The sequence below is a fragment of the Onychostruthus taczanowskii genome, unplaced genomic scaffold (assembly GCF_017590055.1).
Source record: "Onychostruthus taczanowskii isolate IOZ18803 unplaced genomic scaffold, ASM1759005v1 scaffold153, whole genome shotgun sequence".
Classification (NCBI taxonomy): domain Eukaryota; kingdom Metazoa; phylum Chordata; class Aves; order Passeriformes; family Passeridae; genus Onychostruthus; species Onychostruthus taczanowskii.
Window position 1 is genome coordinate 423,266 of NW_024498719.1, and position 26,327 is coordinate 449,592.

A 26,327-nucleotide genomic window follows, 5' to 3' on the forward strand; every position below is an offset into this window, starting at 1 on the left:
TTTTAAGGATCTTTTCTTACCTAAGTGATTTTATTTTGCAGTGTGTGGGCAGACACATACTTGCCTGTCTTTACACTTCACTGCTGTTAGCATTATTTACTACTGTTTTTGTCTAGGTGGTGGTTGTTGTTGATTCAATGATTAGACTTGTCTCTATGACTTTCTCTTCAGTAGTTCAAGAGGTGTTTCTAAGGTGAAGTCTTGGTGCTGTCCAATTATGACAAAGGCTTGCTTTAAACTGCCTGGGACCCATCTCGTATAATAAGAATAGGAACGAGGAGAAAAAGGAGACAATGTTGCCAAGCAACACTCATGTGTTTCTCTGAGCCGCTTCTAACAGCTAGAGAAGCCTGTCTATGGCTGTGTCTTGTGAAATGGTCTTTTAAGGTCGTTTCTTTTAGATTCTGAAAGGAAGGATGCATTGACATTGTGCTGTACATGATGCCATTTGCTGTGATCTAGCTGTGGTACGTATTTTCATTGAAGAATTGTAGATGGCGATGATCATGACTGTTACCATCTTCTGTGTTTCTGCGATATTAAAGGGCTATCTTTACACCCATCTCAGTTACAAGTTAGAGGTGAGACAGAATGCAGGCATTCCTGATAGGATGTCCCCAGCTGGCAACTAAGCCCCACACAACCACTTGCTTACTCCCCCACACATAGGATCAGGGAGAGAATTGGAAAGGTAAAAGCTAGAAACTTGTGGGTTGAGATAAGACAGTTGAATAGGGAAAGCAAAGAATTTATTCAGTGCTTCCTGTGGGCAGGCAGGTGTTGAGCCATCTCCAGGAGAAGAGGGCCCCATCACATGTAATGGTTACTGGGGAAGACAAATGCCATCACTCCAAACATCCCCCTCTTCCTCCTCCTTCCCCCCAGTGCATGCACGGAGCATGATGGCACGTGGGCTGGAATCTCCCTGTGGTCAGTTTGGGTCACCTGTCCTGGCTGTGTCTCCTCCCAACCCCCCAGGCACCCCCAGTCTCCTCCTCAGTGAGGCAGTAAGAAAAGCAGGAAAGGCCTTGGCTCTGTGTAAGCCCTGTCCAGCAATAACAAAAACATCTCTGTATTATCAACCCTGTGGTCAGCACAAGTCCAAAACATAGCTACTATATTCCATATATCCCCATACCAGCTACTATGAAGACAATTATTTCTACCGTAGCCAAAACCAACACAAAAGGCAACTCGGGCTTTAAAAGGGATCTATTCTTTCCTTTTGCTTCCACTAAAGCACTCCACTAGGTGACATGTGGAACATCTACTTGGTCAACTCAGGGGGTAGTAGATTAAACAGGACTTGGGTGAGGGGGCAGTAGATGACCTAAACCTTACAGGAGAAAAAACTGGGAAGTCTGAGGCATAGGTATACTTGTGCAAGTTTGCATGGGAGGTCTTTGCTGCCATTAGGATGTACTTGTGGAAGCCGGTTTTGTACAGAAATATGCATGCAGCAGAATAGGAGCACCAACAGAAATAGCATGGCTCTTTTGCTGAAGCAGTAACTGCTCATACATCTCATGACTTCAGACAATTTTTGGGTCTTATGAAATATGTTATAGAATCGGTATGACACTGGAAAAGGTGAAGGAGAAATCCCCCAGATCCTGATAATGTTGCATGCTTTCAGCACTACAGCGATACATAGAAGATTCTGGAGCCTGCAAAAGACATACAAGCTATGAAGTGATGCTGTGTTTCTTTCAGGGGATATGAATGTTTGTATTTTCTTGGTACCATGCTTGTGTGTACCAGACAAGAGAAAAAAAGAAATCTTGTGATACAATGTTTAGGGAGGGAGGGGTGGGGGGGAAGGAAGGAAAAAAGAGCTGAACAAAATATATCCAATTGATTTGGATATATCATTTACTTGCCTTCCAGCCTCTAGGTGTACTTGCTTGTTTATGAGCACCTTTTCTAAATAGGACATTTTGCCTCTATTCAATCACACTTTCATGGACAGTTGCAACAGGGTTGTCAAGAGAAGCTAAACTTTGTGACCAAGTTGCTTCCAGTAAACTGGCAGCCACAGCTGTCTGACTTAATCTTTCACACTTCTGTGAAAATAAAAGCTGTGATCCTTCCACTAAAGTGTAACTGGTTTAATTTATTTTTTTCACATTCTTTGTTGCTGTATTCTGGTGTGGAGGCTGGTTTTAAGAGTTCGAAAAATCTCTTGAAACTAATTTCACTTTATCTTGGCTATTACCGCCTACTTCTCTGAAGCCTGTATTTAGATCACTGTAAAGCAAGTGGATCTGGAAATTGTAAAGAAATGGTGTATTCTATTAAATCCCTATCTCATTTCATCATCCTTTTTCATGATTGCTTCCAATAAGAGATGACTGAGAGGGGTATCCTTACAATACAGGAACAGGGAGTACTAACCTCTTAATTTTTTTTCACTAAAACTAAGAATCTCGTGTTCCAGATCTTTTATAGTTTCCTGCATCATTATATCATTTCAAGTCTCAATGGATTATTTTAGTCTGCCTAGTTCCTTAAGTAAATCTTTAAGTTTGATTTGTGGTTATCCGTTTTTAGGAGTTTTCATATGTATTCAACCATGCTAAGAATGTATACTGAACTTTGCTGGTAAGGGCATCTTGTTATCAGCATACAGTCTTGCTCTTTGATCTTTTGAAAGCAGTGGTAGTAACTAAATGTTTGGAGGTCATCCTCATGAGGAAAAGGATCCATAGTTTGACTCAAACATAGGACTAATGAAAGCAGTGTTATTTTACATTTAGCATTAACTTACTTTCTCTCATAATGGAAACAGGTATGTTTCAGATTTTGGCAGAACTGCAGACCTCTGGCATCTACATGACATTATTTCAGTCCTCAGCTATTCTCCAGAGAGATAACCAGTACATAATTCAGATGGTGCATAGATATAGTGTTGAAAGTCCTGCAGCAGATTCTCTTCAGGCATGCAATGAGATATTTTTCTCTCATACACTGACTCATTTTTCTTTCTAACACTGACACATGCATCTCCTCTGAGGTATGAGTAACTAGTTTTGCGTTTTGAAGATGCACTCTTGCTCAAATATTTTAAATGGACATTGGGTCAACAGGCAGGAAGGGGGACTCTTGCCTCTGTGTTTTGTGTTGGTTTCTTTGCCTCCTCTAGGTTTCCAGATTTTGTCAGCAGGATAACCTTGACAGAAACCACTTGCACAGCAATAAAAGATTTTTTTCAAGGAACTATTAATGTATATAAGGGAACATCCATCAACTACAGTATAAGTACTACTACAACCATGAACAAGAACTGCTAAGTTTTAGTTACAAGAAGGCTCCAGCCTTAACTCCTTGCCTGGATCATTCTAATCACCCAGGAGGGAAAATTATCTCTCCTATAGCAGAGGAGGCATTTGGGAAACTTAAAACTAATTTTGCACTGAAGGTTGAAAGTCACAGTTTAGGCATTCAGGCATTATTTGGTGTTAGCTGAACCTAGTTAACTCTCCCATTCAGTTCTCAATCCCTTTGCCTATTCTACATAATAAATATAGCCTTAGAGTACTGGACAAGTCATGTGTTGGTTTTTGTTGATTGTGTCACTACCTCAGATGACTTGCATGCTCTTTACTTGACAGCCAGTGAAATGCATCTGGTTCGTGAGTTTCAGAGCTTTCTATTCCAAAACCAGACACTAACTAGACTGATTTACAAGTTAATTAAGATACGTTTCTGACTAATCTAGTGGCATTGTGTGATGGAGTGACTGCACCAGGAGCAAGGAAAGAAGTCTGCCTAGTCATCTGTAAAGCCTTTGATACAGCCCCCCACTGCAATCTGGCCAGTAAATTGGGAAGATATGGATTTGATGCATGGACTGTTAGATGGATAAAAAATTGACTGGATGGCCAGTCCAAAGAGGTACCATCAATAGCTGAATGGTTTCAACAGAAACCAGTAATGAGTGGTGTCCCTCAAGGGTCCATATTGGAACCAACACTGTTTAATATCTTCATCAATGCCACTGACAGCATAATTGTGTGCACCCTCAGCAAGTTTTCAGGTGACACCAAGTTCAGTGATTCGGTTGAGTTGCTTGAGGGAAGGGATGCCTTCCAGAGTGACCTTCCTGTCTGTTTGGAAATGAATATAGAATTGAAGTTGAGAGTGTGAGGCTTGAGGAATGGGCCTGTGTGAATCTCATTAAGGTCTACAAGGCCAAGTGCAACAACCATGTCCAGTGAAAGAAGTCAGTGTTAATTCTATACACATGTAATCTTCTTGTATAGGTTTATGCTGTAACAAATTCTCAGTTGTAAGTTCCTCTTATATCAGCTTAAATGGTATTAGAATCAATCCTTGGAACAAGTGTCTTCCAATTCTTGGAATAAGCCAAAGATCCTCACAGATCTCATTTCACATTCCTCTCTGACATGATTTTGGAATGCCATATGAACCCATATTCTGTTTCTTCTTTGCTGAAGAGAAATAAAACTTGAAAGAGCTGGGCTGGAATTAATCTGCCTTGGCCTCATACATCTGAAAATTAAACATCTTGTCTCTTTCCATAGTAAAGGCATGAAGCAATTCAATAGCTGCTCTTCATGTCTTGTATGAAAATATATGTTCAAATACATATCTCTGGATAGTCATGTCTACAGAACAGTTCATCCCTTCTCCTTCTCAAGTGACCATTGATGGAATTTGCTCTGTATTAGTTACATGAATTGAGATGGATGTGATAATTGTGTTATTGTAAAACAGCAGTTCCTACAGGAACATACTTTGACTGTGGGGAGGATAAATATCCAGAAATATCCTTTCTAAGTTTATCAAAGTGGATCTCAAAATATAAGAACACATGATGAGCTTGATTGTGGTAAAGTAATTTTGATATTAGAAAAATGATAGCGTGTTCCACTCAAGTTCTTCCTAAATTGTGCTTGAGCATTTCAGATACCTTTTGTAAAGGCTTCTGAGTTTGTCCATGCCCAGTGGATTCAGCACTTTAGTGAGTATTTGAGAGATGTTCCTTATTCCCACATAACAATAATTGGATACTTGCTGGTTAGTAACCAAGAAAGGAATCCGTATGGAAAGACGCAAACAATAGATGTATTTTTCTGAAATGTGTTCTCCGCATGGGTTCTGAAACTCTCTGGCTCCTCCCCTACTCTTATTGAATCCTCTACTTCCAACTTGTTTGTCAACAAAGGAATGACAGTGTCAGTTCTGCATATTGTATTCTCTCCACTTTAGAGAAAGGTGGGGCATAAGTTGGGAGCCAGTGCTCTGTCAGTTCTAAGTTTGAGCAGTATTACTTGACCTCAGGTAAATAGAATTTATACACTGCAAGGCTGTGGTTTCACAAGCAATTTGAGCCAGTTCAAGTGGCTCAAAACACTTCTGAAAGAAGTCTGTTCTTCTTCCCCTTTCCCTCTGTCAGCACTTGTGTTGGAGACTGCACAAGAAATGAGAGCATATTGACCACTATAACATGATTAAAAAAACCCCAAAAATTTGCAGTTGGATCAGTTCCTTGATCACTTTTGTAGCCTTGCAGCCTTAACACAAGCTTGAAGGGAGGAAAGGCAGTACTTCTCTGTTTGGTAGCAACTCTTGTTTGCATAAGGCTGTCATTCAACTACTGCTTTGAGCCAGAATTCACATGAATGAGATATGTGATGCTGTTACTTGGGGTGCATAAATTTTTTATTCTGTTTTTATGAAAAATAACCTTCAAAGTAGTTGACTTTGATGTATGGAATTGACTCATGATTTTTACTATCTGTCTGCAAGAGTATGTATGAAAATGCCTGTTGGGTATATAAAGACAAATTTTATGAATGCGGAAAGATACCTTTGTATATGTCATGTGCATTTTCAATACAGTTTTGCAACTCAGTCTAGCTTCCATTAAGAGTAAGATAAAATCTTACTTGTTCAAAGTTGCTTTTTAAGACTCTCTAATATTTCAGATACTGATTCTGCAAATCATCCATATAAAGCAGCTTATATGTCACAGTCACAGTAACAGTACTTTTTCCCTTTCTTTGATATTTTATCAATAAACTGTATAAGTTTACTTTTTACATCAGCATTTCAACATGCTGTCTGTTTGGAAGTGAATATAGAATTGAAGCTATTTGGGTGTTAAAAACTGATAAACTTTTTTTTGTCACCATGTGCTTGGGTAGAAGGTACAGTTGGATGTGTGTGATACCTGTGTATAGTGGCTTGGTTTGCTTTGGTAATTTGCTTGTTTCATTAAAAGAGATAGTTTATCAGGTGAGTTTAATACTCTAATCTTCTTTATTTCTCTTTAGGTTGCAGCAATCTATAAAGATTCAACTATTGGAAATCTTATAAATATAGTTATTGTCAAATTAATTGTAATTCACAATGAACAGGTAAGAAAAATAAATATTTAAAAGATTTCATTTTATATAAGAAGCAAAAAGCTTACAGATGAACTTACATTGTAATTGCAAAGTTGTTTCTTTTAGTTTAAATATAAAATATTTTTTTAAACTACATTATATTGTTTTAAAATAGGAAAAAATATATCAAATGCAAGGTTAACTTCAAGGTCTGTATTTAATGCCTCTCTTTTCCTGTCTGTATTAGTAAGTCCATTTGACCTATACTGACATAAATCAGATAGTATATGAAAACTTATGGAAGAACTACCTGAAGTGTGGTTATGCTCATGGAAACATGGCAGGAAAATGGCAGTTTTTATAGAGGGTTTTGATGGAAGGCTTTCAGCCCTAACAGCTGTAATATTTTAAGATTGTAAGAAGTACTTGCTTTTCAAATACATGGATTTCATATTTATTTATCATAAATGTCTTGTCACTATATTTTTCTAATATTTAATACATGGTAAATGCTCACAGTGTTTAGAATAATGGGTTCGTATGACTGATGACTTGTAGCTGAATTCAAAACTGACTCTTCAAACAAATATGCTGAGGGAATTCTTATGTGGAGTCCTGATGACTTTCTTTCCATGCACAAGTCATTTCTTTGCAGATTAGCAGCACAAATGACAATGCAGTAAGTGCAAGTACATGAATATTAAAACTCTTATTTGATGTTTTTGGCCATTTCTTGCTTAGGAAGGACCAGCTATCACTTTTAATGCAGCTACCACTCTGCGTAATTTTTGCTTATGGCAGCAAGCACAAAACACTTTGGATGATACTCACCCTTCTCATCATGATACTGCTGTTCTCATCACCAGGTACAGTATCTAAAATAGCCAGTTACCCAGCTAAATGAGAAAAATGCTTCTGTTTTGTTTTTACAATATAATATTTTAACCATTCCACTGACATTGTTCATAGATAAGTGAATAACACTATCTTGCCCTTCCAAAACACTGATTACCAATATGTGAGCAATTACTCTGACATTGCTATATTGATAGATAAGCATCTGATGATCCTTCCATTAAAGATGATAGAAATTGATTAGACCTGAAAGTGTTGCTAGGAAATTAAATCTCTAGCTTTGCTACATACATGTGACAGGGGAGTAGTGTTGTAAGAGTCAGCTGAAGGATGCAGTGACAGACAGCTCCTGATAGCCCTGATGTAATCAGAACTATCAAAAGCTTAAAATGGAAAGCATATAAATATTAGTATATTTTCTGCCTGTACACCAGTCACCTCAGTGAGGGTTCTGATGTTCATTCATTGGAATAGTCTCTTTTTCACTCTTCTTTTTCACTGATCTTTCCCTCAGTAAAGTTTCAAGTATACTGCAATTCGCATGTTTTTCAGCATCATTTCATACTTGATCTACGTTCTGCATTGTAGAGAAAGAACATAATAAATTTTTATTCTTTGCATGCTAGATAAAAAGCAGTACTGTTGGCTTAGTCTGGTAAATTTAAATTACTTCTTTCACTCGAATACAAATGTTTGTTACAGGTTTGAACGGCCTGTAACATTAAAAATTGAGAATCAGATTTGCAATTGCTGTAACTAGTATAGCAACAGTGAAATACTTTTCAAATATCTTTTATATACTGTAATGACTTGAAATAAATATTTTCCTTCAAGGGAAGATATCTGCAGAGCTAGAGAGAAGTGTGATACTCTTGGTGAGTTACTCTCTTTTTCATCAGTATGATTTTATATATATGAGAATATCAGTGTTAGCAATAAGTCAGAAAATACATATAGTGTGTTGTGTTAGCAGTAAGTCACAAAATAGATACAAAATTAAAGCCACACAGACAAAAATAATGGTTTCTCATTTCTTGTTGCTGTTCTCTCCTGGCTAGGTCGTTGTTTGTTTTGTGTAAATTTGCTGCATACTTGAGGCACAACTTTTGACTTGAATGCCATAGCATTCACTGTAATGCATGGCAAGATGTGAAAATCCATTCCCTTAAGCTTTTATATAAGGATTCAATTTTGCAGGTTTAGCAGAGCTAGGTACAATGTGTGACCCACTACGCAGTTGTTCTGTAAGTGAAGAAAATGGATTGAGTGCTGCTTTTACTATAGCACATGAGCTTGGACATGTGTAAGTACCTATTTCTTGGCAGGTAATTTTTTTTTTTTGTTTTAAATTTCCTTTTAAATATGACCTGTTTTCAGCAGTGGGCTTAGCATTTCTAAGAGGGTGCAGTCTGATATGGCCTTTTAGAAGAGTCATTATTTTTGCCCCTTGCAGTGAGCCTGGTTAAGAAATTGTGAGTTTTTTAACTTGGTTAGTATCCTAAATTTTAGGAAAAACTGTCCAACTGTCCAAAGAGATGAATTCTGTCCTTTTTTCATAAGAACTGGTTGGGACACTGGGACATACTCCAGGTAGTGCAACATAGTCCTGTTAACTCTAACTGTATTCTAGCCCTGTTAGGAATTTACCTCTAAGACCATTGTTAATATAACACAGAAATATTCTTCCTTGTGTTTGATCCTTTCAGAGTACAGTAGAGTAACACAAAGAGAAATACTTTACACTGAAAAATAAGAGGAGATGACAGCATTTTATTTTATGAAGCATACCTCATCAGTGATGGCAGAAAGGTGCTATACTCTAGCTCCATGAGCATGCCACAGTGTAGGTAACGACGACGTTACAGAGCTCAGTAGCTAGCTTGTTCATTTTCATGTGCCTGCAAGTCCACTTAGACACATGCTATTTGTCTTAGTACTTGAACTGAGATAGTAACATAAGACGATGTTAGTTGCATTGAGTATGATACTGATGTGCTCTGCAGGTTTTGTTTCTGAATAGTAAGAGTTATGATGTGAGTGTTGGGGTTGCATGTTGTGAACAGACCAGCCATGGCCTGTATTTTCAGTTGAGGAGATGGGTTGTTCTTTTAAAGTGGCACATTCCTAAAACACTGGGATTTTTCTGGTAAGCTAAAAATAAGATGTTAATCGTAAAATTCTTCCTGTACCCACCACTATACAACTAGGAGCATTTGGATAAGGGGATAATTATGTAAGGCATTTTAAAGATAACTATTGCCAAAAGGTCAGATAGATGTATTGAGTCCCGTTAAATTTTAAGGCATTTTCAAACTCAAAACTCAAGCATTTGCTGCTGCAGCAAAGAGAGCTTTAGCTAATTATTGCTGAATTTGTTTTGGAGTTTATCTGTTTTGCTTTTTAGGTTTAATGTGCCTCATGATGATAGTTTTAAGTGTAAGGAAGTTGGAATTAAACACCAATATCATGTGATGGCTCCAACTTTAAATTATCATACAAGTCCATGGACCTGGTCAAAATGCAGTCAAAAGTACATCACTGAATTTCTTGAGTAAGTATCAATATAATGCTATGGTTTGGAGTGGAGTTTTTTAGTTTGTTGGTTTTTTTTGTTTTTTTGGTTTTTTTTTTTTTAAATTTTCCTTTCCCAATTACATTTATTTCTGAGAAGTATTTTAAAGGTATTGCTTAAATATAGTTTTGGCATTGTTCTTTGGTTTAACTGCTGATTCGCAGGGCCTCAACCCTCCAGAAAAATACATGTGTTTAACTTTTTCCGTGAATTATGACTTCATTAAAATTGCACTGAACATGTAAATCTTAGAAGATTTTTTTTTTTTATGTAGTGGTATTTTTTATTGAAAATACCTTTAGGATTATTTTAGTAGGTTGGAATAGATACCCTTTGATTTCTAAAGTTTTTATGTTAAAAATAAGTGATAGATATAATTTAGGTAGAAACATTTTTTTTCCTTTTCTTAAAAAATGAGAAAAAAGCACTTACTTTTGTTTGGTGGATCTAAATGCAAAATAAACAAAAAGGAAAATAAGTGACTTGGTACATTTTGTTATTTATTAATTCAATTAAAGTCATTATACAGGCAAGTAGGCATGCAAACCCAAAACTCCACTGAGATATGCATGTGTAGGTGTTGTGTGAATAGTGAGAAGGCTCCCAATGAGCTGAGTGATTTATTCACATTTTGTTGCTGTTTTTCAACAGTACTGGTTATGGTGAATGCCTCCTAGACAAACCCAGTGGAGGAACATACGATCTCTCCTCTCAGCTGCCTGGGTCAATGTATGATGTCAACAAGCAGTGTGAGCTTACTTTTGGTATTGGGTCACAAGTATGCCCTTACCTGGTGAGTGAAAATCAGACAAAGTCATGCTTAATCTAGACTAAAAAATTACTGAAAATTACTGGTTTTGGAATAATTTTATCCTGAAATAAGTAAAATTTCAGGTTATATTGTTTGGAAGTGGAAGAGTTCGGTAAACAGCATTGCAATTTCACATGTCAGACATATATAGCAATAGTAAGTAGGTTGCACTCATTTTGATTTCCATATCTGTGAATGTGAGGATTCCTTTAAAATATCTAAAGCTGCATATACTAAAGTTTTCCTGCAACAATTTCAAGGAATTTATTTAAGCACTTCCTGCAAATGGTTTCATCATATCTTACATTAGCAGGTCTTGCTTCTCTTCTTCTTTTAATACTTTTTAGAAACTAATGACTTAAAAATAAACTATCTTAAACATTTTTTCTAAATGTTTGTTCCAAATTGTACATTTCCTGTACTTTGTCAGAGTCAAAAAATATTTTCATGCCTGACAGAGTGTATATTTTGTATTCAAAACTGATAAATGGGAAGAAAACTTGACCAGATTAGTACTGAAACTTAAGTTGTATTTTGAAAACTTAATGTGGCCATTGCAATATAAATACAAATACAACACTTTATTCACTGCTGACAAGATTTAAGTTAGAATTAGATTTTGGACCAACTTGTAAAATTCCTCTGCCAGCATTGTATATCTTGTTGGAACTGTTTGAAGAAGAGCATTTAAGCTCAAATTCAGACTGAATTAAGTGGAGCTTTTTGGTGAGGTAAAATGTTGTATAAGAGGAGTCAGGCTTTATGAGAATATTAAAGGAATGGAAAAGGGGCCTTCAAACACGTGAAGATGGTGTTACTGAAAACTTATTTATAATTTTTTTTACTCCATAATGGTTATTTGTCTATTAAGAATATTTCAGCAATTTGAAAAGGAGGCTTTTTGCTTAATTTTATAGACTGTACATTTAATTCTTGTTAAATTCACTTAGAGTCTTCTTCTGGGGGATTATATGGAAACTGTGATGTGTAGTATTAACCATAACTTCTTATGCTTTTAAATAAAATTTTCTACTGAAGTAGAAAATGAAGTTATCTATTAATCTGATGGGACCAGTTTCAGATATTCCACATTCTTGCTTGACCTTAAGCAAAATCTGTTTTGGTTCTGTGGAGCTTTATCTGTGAAAAACAGTAGTACAATAGCAAACACTAAGCCTGCACAGTGTGAGAAAATAAAAATAATCATGACTGATGTCTAAAATGGTATTGCAGGTGTAAAAAAAGTAATCTGGTTTTCTTTTTAGAAACAATGCAAACGCTTATGGTGCACAAGCACAGAAGGTGTTCACAAGGGTTGTCGTACCCAACACATGCCTTTGGCTGATGGAACAGCTTGTGGTGTAGGCATGGTAAGCCTTGTTTGTTTCTCAGTACTTGTAATTTTGGATACAGGTAAGAAAGACCAGTGCTTGCTGTGTGGCAATACTGTGCCTATAGACTACTGATGGTGTGAAAATTGTCTACCTGACTTTGCATGCAGTTTCTTAGTTCTATAATCTTGTGACATAAAACCCCACAGTTTGTCTGTTCAGTGTATTTATTAAAGTTTACAGATGCCACACTGGTTAAAAATAGGTGAAGGAAGTCAGGGGAAGGTTGACATTTTTCCTTCTGTTTGAAACGTTCAGCTCATGCATGATAAGTTGTTTTTTCCTGATTGGTAGTGTCCAAAGTAGAATTATCTGAAATATGACGTCCTTAAAGTCTGTTTCCCCCGGTTCATCTTGTTGAGGCTGTTTATTGAACCATAAGAGACTGAGTCACTTAGGGTACACATGTATGCTTTTTTGGAAAGAGGGAGTCTTTGGATTAGAATCTGGTCTCAGATATTTGTATCTGCATTGTATCTGTTTCAGAGGAAATACAAAACCATGTGTCAAGAGCTCTTCACCTGCTCCAAGAAGTGCCTTAAGCACGTATAGCTTGCGTTCATTTTCTGGCTTTCCTGTTGTAACATAACTCAGGATACTTGGGTCTGTTCAGTGCTAGAAACAGGAGCTGTCTTCTCATTTTTACCCCAATGTGTAAGATTACCTGGCTGCTTGAAGTACAGATTGCGTGCTTCAACAGATTGCAAAAATAAGAAGTGGAAACTGTGCTGCCTATATTCTGCTCCTTGGTTTATTTGGTAAAAAGTTTTGGGGTGGTAAGGGTGCCACTCACTGCTTCTTCATTTGCAATTCTTTGAATGCTGATCCTGATCTGTAAAATTGGAAAATATAGCCTTTCTTGGGCCATCCATAAGGGTCATGAATATCTAATTAGTAGATATAGTCAAGGTACTTACAGAACCTCGATAGAAACAGAAGCAATGGTGGAAGCTAGTTGTATCCAGTTTCCAGTGAAGATTTCAGGCTTTTAGTTTTGGATTTGTATGTAGTTTGGGAAGTGAACAAAAATAAGGTGCTTAAGTTCCTTACTGGTCTAGTATTTGTCTTCTTTATGTCTCACTTCACCACTGGCAAACAGAAGTGTTTTCTTACTTGTCAGAGTATTGTGAGGATAAATATTTTGGAGATTTTGCATGGTCAGGTATGAAAGTGATTATCTTAAGTGTGGCTGGTTTATTATGTAGAGCTGCTTTTATGTAGTAGTGTGCTTTGGCAGCTCCAGGGGGCAATGTGGGAGCAATGTTAATTTTTTTAAACATAATTTTATATGTTCAAAAATGATTAAAAACTCTAACTTAATTTCTTTGTTTAATAGGCAGCAATATTTTACTCAGTTATTTCTAAATTTCCCCCAATGACTTTTAATCTTAAAAAAGTCTATGTTTGGTAAGACAATATTAATAAGGAATTTGAAAATAATGTCTTCATGGATAACAAATGTAGTGGGTAAACTGTCTCAAATGGCTTCTTTCTGTTTTGCAAGACTGGAAAAAATTACTTGAAAGTGGTAGTGGAAGCTTTCCTTGATTGTAGCCTATGCATGCTGTTGGTGTTATAATGCTTAACCCATTTTTTGGTCAGCCACTCATCAGAAAGGAAGTTCATCTTTTATGTAAACTTCATTTGTAATCTTCATTTAATTGACTCTAATTTGCCAGCATCAGAGAATTTCTTTTATGTAAGAATACAAAAACCTCTTTTGTGTAATTAGCGCAGTGGAACCATTTTTCTCTAGGAAGTAAGGAGCTAATTACAGTCATTACCTCTGAAAGATGTAAGAAAGAGCAGCAATTAATTAATCTGACAAATTGTCATCTGTTCCTGACTAAGGGACAGCTCTTCTCAGGAACAGACTGCAAGTTGCTGCTGATGTTAATGGGCATAAGACATGGTGACTATTAATTGTAATTAATATTTTCCAACAAGCTAAATTTATTTATTTTTGGCATTTATGACATTATTGTTGTGATGGATATAGAAAAGATCCATTTAAGTCATTTGTTATTTTAGTATCAACTTTTAAGCTCAGATTTCAAACATCATATGTTGTATTAATGGATCTTGCTCTATGGACTGCTCTAACAGTTGGATTTAGTGAAGCATATCTGAATCAAAAAAAACCCACCTCCGAAGAAGAAAAATTGTTGAAAACACCTATCTTCCAGGCGTGGCATTCTCAGAAAAAGTCTTTATTGCTATGAAAACAACAGCAAAAATACCCAATAAAGTGTGAGTAGTTTATTATTGTTTTTTTGAGGCACTTCAAAAGGTTGCACTCTGATCCTTCCTGGATTCCTGAGGAATGTAGAAATATGCCCATATCCCTTGATTCCTTGAGCATTGCAATGGAGAGGTAGGAAGCAGCTATATGAGGTAGCTATATGGGGATATCCCAGTGTTCCACATAATGGCAGTTTGCTACTTGAACATTGAAAGAAACCAACTATCACTGAAGTTTGGAAAAATCTCTTTAACAGCAAGAAGGAATTCACATGATACAAGTAACAGCTGGATTGGAAAGCACATGCCTTTTTGTGTTTTAGAGACATGTTAATCAATTCTATTCACTGTAGATATGTAATGTGTGTTGAGCTAACCTCTAAAAATATTCAAAATAGCAATCAAATAAATTAAGATTTTATCCTAGTCCTTTTGGCATAAAAGACAGGGATACAGGTACAACTGATAATGGGGATGCAGAGCAACAAAGAAATGCGTTGAACAGTAAAAGAAACACCCATCTAATTCTGATGTTTGCTGTTCTTCACTGGTAGGTAGTACCCATTTATTGATTACTATTAAGAATTGTTGCATAACTTGACATAGCATTCATAACTACCTCATCAATGTAATACATGAAGGTATAAAATCTGAAAGAATAAATAATTTTATGTGTATATATGTAAAGTAAGTATAAAAAAATCAGATGGATTTTATCAGACTTGAGGATAGAGGAATATGTTCACCATCTGGAAGGCAGCAGCAGATTTTTTGAACTGTCAGAACAGAGTAAAGTATGGGCTCAAACCGTGAATTTTTTCTGTAAAGTGGGATTTCTGTGAAATATTTTTCTATGAGCTATAATTTCAGAAAAATTAGAAGTTTCAAGGGAGAAATAAAGTATGCAGATTTTTTGCAAGAAAAAATTGAAAACATTGAAAAGAGTCAAATAATGTGGATTTTGTAGCTAGCGTAATTTGAGTAATAACTGTAGACTTGTCTGAGATAAAGACCACAGAGATAAAGACCTGAGATGCTATGGTGGCACCTTCAGTTTGATGTCTTTCCAAGTTCCATTTCTTCTGCCTTGCATGCTCGTTTTATTAACTGCTCTGGTTTAGCTCCTTTTATGTACCTTAGGGTCCCACTTCTCATCTTGGTGGGCTGTGTGGGAATGCTTGATTTCAGAGGAGCTCTAGTCCTTCTCTGCATGCATCTACCACTCTCCTCAATTCAGTCAAAGCTGAGTATAACCTGTCGAGTAACGCTTTAATAATTTCTTTCAATTCTTTTCTGGAAATTTAGAAAGTTTAGTTACAGATAAATTGGAAGCTCTCAAAATCAATTTATCAAGTCATAGGTTAATCCATAGGAAAGACTCCAAGTGCTTATTATAAGGAGATTATTAATAAAAACAAATTTGGGTACCCATAGTTTTATTGATTCCAAATTTGAAGCATTTCTAGGTTTTTTTGACAGAAAACCAACTGTTGATCTTGACTAGAGCAGCCTCACCACTTGCTGCAATCGGTATGTTTGGAATTATGTGTCATACTCACTTTAAATGACACATATGCTATATTTGCCATAAAAAATGCAGAAAAAAATTGTTAGCAGTTATATTTAAGTTTATGAAAGCTCTGTGTATCATACTATTCTCAGTGAAGCAATGATTCAAGTGAACTCTGAGGAACATCTGGAACATGTCTGGTGCTGGAGTTTTCTACTGTGACTTCATCATGTTGCTTCTGTAGGAATGCAGCCAAACAATAGCTGAGACAAGTTCATTGAATTAGCTATTAAAATTCCAGATGTAAGCATATACTTTGCATTTTTATGGATCAAAATTGTACTGTTGTGGCTGTAAAATTTCGTTTAAAAACTTTTTTTGAAATCTCCCTTCAAGTTATTTTAAATGTTTTTCTGAGTGGACGAAGAACCTAAATGCTAGGTCGCTGTCTATATTAGAATGCAGTGTTCATTTTGTGAAAGAGGATTTAGAATCTTCAGCCTATAGTAGAAAAAAATTATTTCCTAAGATGCTGAGGACAGTTCTTGGAAAGGCAAATTCTTAATGTTCCTCATTTAGCTTATGGATGGATTATGTAGAAAGTCTGCCTTTGATTGCTAGGGATTTGACATTAGGTGCTAGAAGGCTTGGATGTAAAGGTATCTAAAGGTCATATTGAAAAAAGAATAATGCAAACTATCATTAAGCACTCCAGCGAGAATTCATATGCAGTGAAATAATGGTGGCTTTCTGGTTGTAGGTAAAAGCATTAGTTTTAGTGTTAAGTGATGATCTGGATGATTGGATCATTTATATGCCAAGATCTATGCCAAGATCTAGCTTTGTTCTGCATTTGCTTTGGGTTTGAGAATCAACTGGAATGATCATATTCTTAGGGGAAGGCATTCAGATCTTAAAAGAGATGGCCTATATGCAAGACTTGATATGACAAGGAATTAGGCAGGCAATTTTATCATCAAGTTTGATTAGGAACTTAAGACAGAAGCCTGAAAAGAGAACCTGTTTCTGTCACAAATTTTTATTTTGAGAACAAAGTTTTTGTTAGCATGTGAACATAAGTATCAATATAACGAAAGAATATACTAATATGGAAAAAAAAAATCTAGGAGTTATTTTAGGCAGTGATAAAACCACTGAAAAAGATTTGAATTTTGTGCCAGTCAGCTATATTCAGAAAGACTGCACACAATTTTTGTGTGTTCAGTGAAGTTTGTTTCTTGACAGTTTCTGTAATAGATTTGTAATAACTCCTAAGAAATTCTATGTAAGATTTAAATTAATTGTAAAAATGGGAGGTTTAATACTTGTTTTATTATTTAATCTTTTGTGAATCAGAGGTTATTTGTTTTATGCGCCAGAGACTTTATCAAAATCCTTCTAGAGTTTAAGGTGATTTGAAGCTGTTTTTTATTGCAGAGGCAAAGCCTAGGCTTCAGATATAACAAGCAATTGAGTTGATATACCCTGCTCTAGTAACTATATTTCCTGCAGGGAAAGATAAGATGAGCCATTCCCTGTCAATACAACTAGCAGAATTCCTCCTGACAACAAACCTAATTAACAGACAATCTAATCCTGAGTCTGCAAATAGGCATCTAAAATAAAGAATTCTCTCTATTATGTATGAGGACTGATCCCATGTATTCAGTCCTGGCCAGTCTTGTCTGCAGATGAGGGCAGTCTTTGATGCCTTGGAAGGTGTTTGAAGTCAAGGACAAAGTTGACACAATTCCTACATAGAAGTCAGAAGGATATGTAATGCTGAAATTATAGTGTCTCATAAATATTCTATTTTAGTATGTAAACTATTCCACTATGTTGTGATCAAATATACTACTTGTGATTTTCTAAAGGATACAAGTGAATTAGAATTCCAACTGCTGTAAGTCGTCAGTAGGATTAGTCCTGGTAGTTCCTGCAGATTCTTTGGAAAAAGTCACACATATACCAATCATGAGAGTCTCATTTAGATTTTTTAGTCATGTACTTCTTGAATAATCACTGAAGTGGAAACATATTTGCAGTCAGGAACAGGGATAGTAAGTACTTAGAAGCAAGAGATTTAGGCTTCTGGGGAAAAAAAGGATAATTACTTTCTATAAATAAAAGTGTACAGTTACAGTGTGGTAAAGTCTCATAGCTGACATGGCCACAACAATGGCAGTCTTTGTCTTCTTACTAATGTAAATCACAGCAGATGAAATGAAAATTCCTCCTTTATATAATATTTTGGTGGAAATAGGTAGTTCTTCACTGAGAATAAGATCTAAAGTAACATAATAGACATTGCAATGTAGTATCTTGCTCTAAGAATTATTATTTCTTTACTATTTATTTTTTTAAATTTAACTATTAATTCAATTTTAATGTTAATAGCTTTGTTAAATTAGTAATAAACAAAATACATAAAATATTAATAAATTAAAATATTTTACACATTCTGTTATAGGTATGAAATTCTGAGTTCAATTATGAATCCATAGCATCATCTGGCTTTACATAATCAAGGTCTTAAATGCTTATCTGCTTTTCCCAGACAATCCCACTAGATAGTTAGCTTTGAGATGTTCAAAACACCCTGATTTTCTTGGTGGTTTCTTTTAACTTTTCACTTTTTGTATTAAACTGAAGAATCTTGTACATAAAAGACAGTTGTAAACCTATTTTTGAACTTTATGCCTGAAAATGTATCAGGAATTCAAGATCTTTTAGAGCTATTTGGATAAAGTGACAAGACAGATAAGTATTCAATATCCAATAGATTTCCTAGCTATCAAATTACTCTGGATAGCATTTTTAAAAACATGACTACTGGGTAAGTTATCTTAAAGGAAACGGAACATTTTAGAAAATATCCAGATCCAGATAAGAGTAGTGAGCGCTTAATTTTTATTCTTTTTCTGCCTAAAATAGACAGTAACCTTTTGCCTGAATTATAAATTTTATTTTGTTTGTCAACTCTGCAGCACTGCCGCCATGGATTTTGTGTGAGCAGAGAAATGGAGCTGCGCCCTGTAGATGGAGAATGGGGACCATGGGGGCCTTATAGCTCGTGTTCAAGAACTTGTGGAGGTGGAATTAAGAGCACCACCAGGCTGTGTAATCGACCAGAGTATGGCTTTTTATTGTGTTTCATATTTTTTAGTAAGTTTTAATGTGTTTTACATTTACATAATGAAGATGCTAGAAATTATGCTAGAAATTGGCTCAAAATAAAATAGAGGTATTGTGGGCTGTGCAAATCAGTTTGAAGCACCAAGAAAAAATGCTTGTTTCAGCCATGTTTGGAAAGAGATAAGTTTACAGACTCTAATATGCAGAGGACATTTAGATTACTCATGTCTTTCAACAATATTATCCATTCTTGCAGATGTTTCTAAAAACATTAGTTTGGCATGGTCTTTTTTTCTAGGTTTACTCTAACTGTTGAGGTTTCTTTAAACATAAGATACTTTCTTTGCAGTAAGAACTGCAAAAATAAATCCATGTATTCTCTACTAATCTCTTTAGTGAAACACTTGATTTGCTTTAATTTAAGACTTTTCCACAACATCGCTACCAGTCACAACCCACATGGAGAGGTGGTTATAACAGAGGCATTTAAAATTTCCCTTTATAACTAGAAAATTACATTGACTGAATAATTCCATGTGGGTTTTGTTCTCTGTAATAAAAGTCAAGAAGCACTTTACCCTTAACTTCTCCAGAAGCAGACTTACAGCTGGTGCCCGAGTAGTTTCAGGGTTTTTCTAGGAAGTCATGTCAGCTTGATGTTATCAGTAGGATAAATGAACTTCAATCAAATGGTCCAGGTTATTTTATTTTCTCTGATGAGTAAGAGGCGGTAGACCAAATTGCAATTAGATAATGCCTCTTTCAGTCCGTAGTGATTGATAGTATCAATTTGCAGTTGATTTATTCTTTTTTTCTTCCCCAAGAACATACTAATACTGAATTATTTTGTGTCAGGGTTTATAACTGTTAAAATGTATTTTAGACTTTACAGTAAATGCTGTGTTCTCCACAATTTCCCTTTTTTATTCTTTTAATCCCCAAAGTGAAATCAATATTAAAAGTACAGAAAAGACTGTGCCAGCTCCTAATTGTCTTCTTTGTCATTCTGTAAAGTAGTAATTTCAAATTACTGAGAGAGACGCTGCTTGTGTGGAAATATGACTGTAATCTCAGCTAAATTGCTAAAAGCATTAAAATTATTCATGCTTTTACCCAGGGTAAATAGTTATAGCTGTAAGAGAAGTAAAAATAATATGCGCTAGTAAACGTTCGCAGTGAGGTTACCAGCTCAGCAACAGTATTTTACAAAGATTGGGTTTATTTTGGGTATAATTGAAAGCACAGTAGAAGCTGAGCATGTGTAAATCAGCTACACAGCTGACAGAATGCTGTGTGAGATTTTCCTCTTTAGATCAGTGGCTGAGGCCACTTTTTGTGGAAAACAGCAGTTTTAGAAAATGAGTGTGTTTTACATTTACCTTTTTTTTAGGCCAAGAAATGAAGGAAAGTACTGTGTTGGTCGCAGGATGAAATTTCGGTCATGTAATACTGATTCATGTCCAAAAGGCAAAAAAGATTTTCGGGAGCAGCAGTGCTCTGAATTTGATGGCAAACACTTTAATATCAATGGTCTTACCACTGCTGTTCGCTGGCTTCCAAAATACAGTGGTAGTAAGTAATAGCACATCTTTTCAATGAACACAATGTAAATGTTACTTTATTTAAACTTTTAAAACAGACAAGAAACCTCTTGAATTTTCTTTCCAGTTTCTATGAAAGATCGCTGTAAACTTTTTTGCCGAGTTTCTGGAACAACTTCCTACTATCAGCTGAAGGACAGAGTTGCTGATGGTACTCCCTGTGGAGCAGATACCAATGACCTTTGTGTTCAAGGCTTATGCAGGGTATTTAAATCTAAACTTATTAATTATTAAAATCAATTTTAACAGGTGGTAAAGTAGATATTAAATATTAAACATTACTGAAAATATGGTGTTCTGAGTTCACTTAAGCTAATTTCATTACCTATCAAATTAAAGATCTGGAAATGGAAGCAATTAAGTTAAAAACATATAGTTGAATTTGAAGACCCACAGTCTTGCCTCATTAAGCCTCACATGTGGAAGAGCAAATATTGTTCAAGTGAGCAGTGAGAAACTGATCCAAAATTAGCATAAAGGGAGGAAAGGAGCATGCTGTGCAATTATTAGCATGGTATTTCTGCTACCAAAGAAGTAAGTAGTAAATAGAATATCCAAGGGTAAATGGTTTATGTAATTATTACTTTACTGTAAAATCAGGAGGAACTGACCCTATAAATCAATTCAGCTCTCTGCTTAAGAGAAGCTATAGCATTGCCACAAGATTTTGTTGGGAGAAGCGAGGTGTTATATTTTAACAATTCAAGACTTGTTTTTCAAGCCTTGTTGAGGTTTTGCTGATTGCAGTGAAACTGAACAAATTCAGAATGAGGAGAAAATATAGCTTGTTTTTATATGGTTGAATAAAGAGGAAATGCCAGAGAATTATCCTGTTTATCATAGTTCAAAAAATCCCTGGAAGTTTAAGTAAAGATACATAAACAAAAATTGTGTTTAGGTTAGTTTAACCAGCACAATCTTCATGTATTCCTTTGCTTCTTTTCAGTAATGACAGACTTTAAATGAATTGATGACCATGTATGTATACATACTGATTTTAGACTTCCAAGACTTTTAGTAAATATAAATTAAAATTTATAAGTTATGTTGATTTTTTAATACAAAATCTTTATGTACTGTTATGTATTCTTATGCAGATCTTGACATATGGAGTGTATTGGGATTGCACCATTCTATTTTGTCCTTACAGTGCAGAATCCAAAACCATTGATGGCTTTTAATGGATTGCCAAGGAAGAATGTGTATATATATATATACAGTGAACAACAATATTTTGGGGTAGTGGGAAGCTTACATTACTTATTTTCATTGTTTTTCATTGGGCTGAGTGACACTGGGCCTTTTTATTTTTATTATTATTTGTAGCAAGCAGGCTGTGACCACGTTTTGAATTCAAAGGCAAGGAGGGACAAATGTGGAATCTGTGGCGGTGATAATTCTTCATGTAAGACACTTGCAGGTACTTTCAACAGTGCTCATTATGGTATGTTTGTTTTGCCTTTTTTTAAATCTCAATGCACACTTCACTATGGCTTTGAAATTATTCTTTACATTTAAGGAAGCAGGATTTCAGTGTATGTTCTTTAGGGCCTCTATCAACAAAAATATCTTTGATTTTCAGTCACTTTGCCTCTCAAGGATGCAGAGGCAAACACTAATGCATACTAACTCATTCAAGTGAAAAAAATCAATCTCCTCAAAGGTCAAAGGCAAAAATAAAAGAAATTATGAGAGTAAAAGTACTTTAAAAGGATGAATGCTTCCTGCTTTGTACTTTGCATTCTCTGGTCTGAAACTTGGCAGCTGAAGAACGTATCTCAATGTCTCATTTTGGTTGTGTAAAGAGATAGAAATAAGTTTGTGTTGTGAGCAGCTGATGAGGTTCCTTTTCTCCTAGAATGAAAAATACAGCCTATGAAATGCGACTCTCCTTCTTCCAGAGAACAGGAGTAACAGTATTTATGTTTTTTCCTCCTCATTGACAGGTAGTGAATGAGAAAGTTCTGAATAACCCTGGTATTTCTTACTTATTTGATTTAGTTTCTCTAATAGAGCTACTAATAGTTCTTCTATATGTAGTCTTTTCTGTGAAGTGTGGAGAGACTACTGTATGTGTAGCAGTGCAGTTAAGTACTTAGGGCACAGAACATAAGGACAGAAGTCTCCAGGTTAATATCAGCTTAGAGGCTCCTTCATACCACTTCACTAGTTGAAGGAGACCACAGGTGAAGTGAAAATGATACCTGGAGAGCTGCCAAATAGGGTCTTCAGAGAACAAAGGGATTGCCGCTGAAGAGGAAAGTATGCCAAGTATCCTGTTGGTTTTTCTTTTCCCCTGGCAGAAGGCACACACCCATTGAAAATTACCAAAAAATTTATACAACTACCCTTCCCATACAAATACATATATTTTTCCTTGTGTCTGTCCTAAGAAGTTGCTTATAGATAGCACATGAATTTTGTCACACACACATTTGTTACAAGTCAAGTGGCCATTATGTGAAACTGCCATTATACAAATAAGGTCAAGACTGTCATTCCGATTTAATGACTTTCCATTGTCACAGACTTATTTGCTTCAAATTGAAGTTGAAGGGGAAAAAAAGCCCCCATGTTTTGAGAGGAGGAAAACCTTGAGTTATTGTTTGGTTTTCTAGTTAGTGGAATGTTTTAAATTATGATCAAATTCTTGAATTATAGCATATAAGAGAAATACTGAGTTATACCAATGATCAGTATGCTGAACATTTGGGATTATCATGGGGTGTGCTCAAGTAGGAATACAGCCATGCAAACAATAAATTGTACTTAGCTGATCACTAAAACTCTCATGTCCATGGGAGGTCTAAGACATCCCTAGGCTAATGACTGATGACTGAAGGTATTGGCTGAGGAAATACAATTTTCCAAAAAAATTCTGAATTAGGATCACAAGCTAAGTATGCTGATGTGCACTTGATCTTTTTCTTTTACCTTCATTTGGTTCTCTTTCAAACTGAAATGAGCCGTTTTACTAAGGCAGAACTTGGAATTGATAATAGCAGCTTGTGGTGTGTGCTTATACTCATGCAGTTACGATGTGGTCAGTAACTGTGTAAACAGTAGTAAAGAAATAATCAAAAATTCATTACAGCAAAATACTAATTTACTTGGCTTCCATTTTAGGAGATGGTAATCTAATTATGTACCCATTATTAATATGTTGGCTATTATTATTGCATCAAATTAGAGTATTTGAGGCTTTCCTGGACAAGGAAAGTCATTCTCAGCTTCCTAGTGTGTGGTTTATTCTCTTTGTGTATCCTTGACAACATGCTATGCAGTTTTCTTTATAGTTTCCTCCTGTATTTTTTCTTCTTTCATTCTGTTACCATAAGGTCTTCAGTGTGTGAGATGAGGGGCTTTTTAAACTGTGTTTGGTTTTCTTCCCAGTATGTTGAAAGATTGACCAATTTATCCAGAGTATGCATCTTGTCAATTTACAATTGCAGTGCTGCCCCCAGCTGGTAAATGTGATGGACCTGATGTAATTAGATTAAATCTTCATTTAAATGCATGGCATAGTTTTAATAGATTAAAAACACTTGGAAGTTAATGAATTATTAAATTTGTCATGGCTTAACCCCAGCTGGAACCACACAGCCAGTCACTCACTCACTACCTCCCGGTGGAATGGGAGAAAGAACTGGAATACAAGTAAGAAAATTCAGATGGTTCAGATAAAGACAGTTTAATAAGTAAAGCAAACGCCATGCACACAAAGCAAAGCAAGAATTGGTTCACCACTTCCCATGGGCAGGCAGGTGTCCAGCCAGGAAAGCATGGCTCTGTCATGCAAAACAGTGAATTGGGAAGACAAATGCCATCACATTCCCCTTCTTCCTTCTTCCCCCAGTTTTATGTGCACCCCAAGCCTCCTCGCTGATGGAGTGGGGTGAGAGGCAGAAAAGGCCTTGAGTCTGTAAGCTGCGCTTGGGAATAACCAAGACATCCCTGAATTATCAACATTTTCCAGAACAAATCCAAAACACAGCCTCTACCAGCTACTATGAAGAAAACTAACTCTATCCCAGTCAAGCCCAGTACAAAATGAAAAGGATATTGCCATTTAAATTTTTACCCACAGAGGTGCATCTACTAAAGCCAGAGTAATATTGTTAAACATTGTGAAATAAGTGGAAAAATTATCAAAATTTTTATTAATATCTCAGATTATATGTTTGTATTTTTTGGTTGCTTCCAGTGTTTGCTGTAGTCTGTTATTCTCAGCCATAAGTATTTTGAATTTGTGATTAGCATCTGTGAGAAACATGTTTGGATTTTTTAACCTAGGTTTATGTGCAGCACGACTTTTTTAAAATCTTGATGCATTTTATTTTGTTACCTGGTGGCAACGCTACCATAATATTACTTGGAGATACTACAAGAAATGGTGACTCATTTTTGAAGCATTTGTATTTTGAAGGGAGTGCACTCAATATTTCAAGCAGAAGAAGGTGGATCAAGCATAAAGCTTGGATACAGCTAGTTTAACAGCTGTGTCTACCTATGCATATGGCCTGCAATACTGCAATATTTTTAGTATTTAAGACTCATTCTTTAGTGTGCTGTCTTGGAATACTCTTGGACAGAAAAGCTATCTCAATCATGTAAACAGGTGACTTACCCAGATTTCTGTAAAAGTTTAAATTTTGAGCAGTCACAGTGTTTCCTGAGTCCCTCTTGATATACTTGACTGCTTTCTAGAGTAGTTCTGCTCTGTAGGGATTTTTCTGAGTAGATTGAGCTTATGTTAGTGGTGAAGAATTGAATTCACATATCTGAACACAGAACCTAACACTTCCTAACCCATGAAGGCACTCTGTATTGGTTGTCTCTGGTGCACTGTAGGGTTTTGTGACTGAAAATGTATTTTCGTATTTACTAATACTTCACTATTTTTGTATATAATTAATTTGCAGGTTACAATGTTGTAGTAAATATTCCCAAAGGAGCAACAAACATTGATATTCAACAGCACAGCTACTCAGGAAAACCAGAAGATGACAACTACCTTGGTAAAAGCCTCCTTTTATGTGTACAACATTGATGGATGGTTTTGTGCTTTTGACAGAGATCTGCTCTGGATGTATATTATGAGAAATCTGATAAAGACATTGGAAAAAAAATATAATTATTTTGTATATTCATTGGCCTGGGTCTCTCTGTAAATCAGTAAGATGTTAAGGTTTCTAGTTCTTAGATGAGTGTGTTCATTCATCAGAGAATAAGAATTATAGCACCTTGCATCATTTTGTCAATTTTTCACTTTGTTGTCACGATGTTAATTTGAATGCCACAAGTGAGCTCAGGAATAATGCAGGTATTTGTTGTTTTACATCTTGGAAGCATTTACTTTGTTTATGAACAAAACAGTTTGGCCATCAGCAGACTTACCAGTTGTCTCATATTTCTCTTTTTCTATTATATCTGGGACATAAAGAGTATAAAGGTCATCACATGCTGATAGATTTGCAAGTGTGTGTAGGCAACAAAGAAGTCATAAGTAGGTCCTACCAAAAATGTTGGTTGTTCTATTTCACAGTAGTTACATTGTATCTGAAGTGCCTGAAAAAATATTGAAGCATATTTGCCTCCTGTCTCTTCTTCCATTGTCATCCTAGCCAACAAACTTCAGAATTCTCAAAATGTTTTCCTTGTCACCTGCTGCCCAGAAGCAACCCTTGCCCCCTGACATTAGCTTCCATTTCAAATGTAGTTATGCCTGAATAGCATCTTGTACTACAAATTTTACCTTATTTTAAAAATGTTTAACTTGTCATTAATCTTTATTATTGCAAATAAGTCATTGTATTAAATTACTATGATAAATGCCTAATAATTTCTTTTTATTTTAA

General features: G+C 35.7%; 1 protein-coding gene across 1 annotated transcript in view; it reads left to right on the forward strand.

The window, feature by feature from the left end:
- Positions 1-26,327, forward strand: part of ADAMTS20 (ADAM metallopeptidase with thrombospondin type 1 motif 20) — an 85,959-nt gene that overhangs the window by 20,922 nt on the left and 38,710 nt on the right. The window contains exons 5-16 of the mRNA XM_041399074.1: positions 6,300-6,383; positions 7,095-7,219; positions 8,043-8,083; positions 8,406-8,511; positions 9,613-9,759; positions 10,432-10,573; positions 11,857-11,961; positions 18,721-18,866; positions 20,259-20,440; positions 20,537-20,673; positions 21,796-21,913; positions 25,392-25,487. Of these exons, the coding sequence (XP_041255008.1) occupies positions 6,300-6,383; positions 7,095-7,219; positions 8,043-8,083; positions 8,406-8,511; positions 9,613-9,759; positions 10,432-10,573; positions 11,857-11,961; positions 18,721-18,866; positions 20,259-20,440; positions 20,537-20,673; positions 21,796-21,913; positions 25,392-25,487 (1,429 nt within the window). The remainder of the gene's footprint in view (positions 1-6,299; positions 6,384-7,094; positions 7,220-8,042; positions 8,084-8,405; positions 8,512-9,612; positions 9,760-10,431; positions 10,574-11,856; positions 11,962-18,720; positions 18,867-20,258; positions 20,441-20,536; positions 20,674-21,795; positions 21,914-25,391; positions 25,488-26,327) is intronic.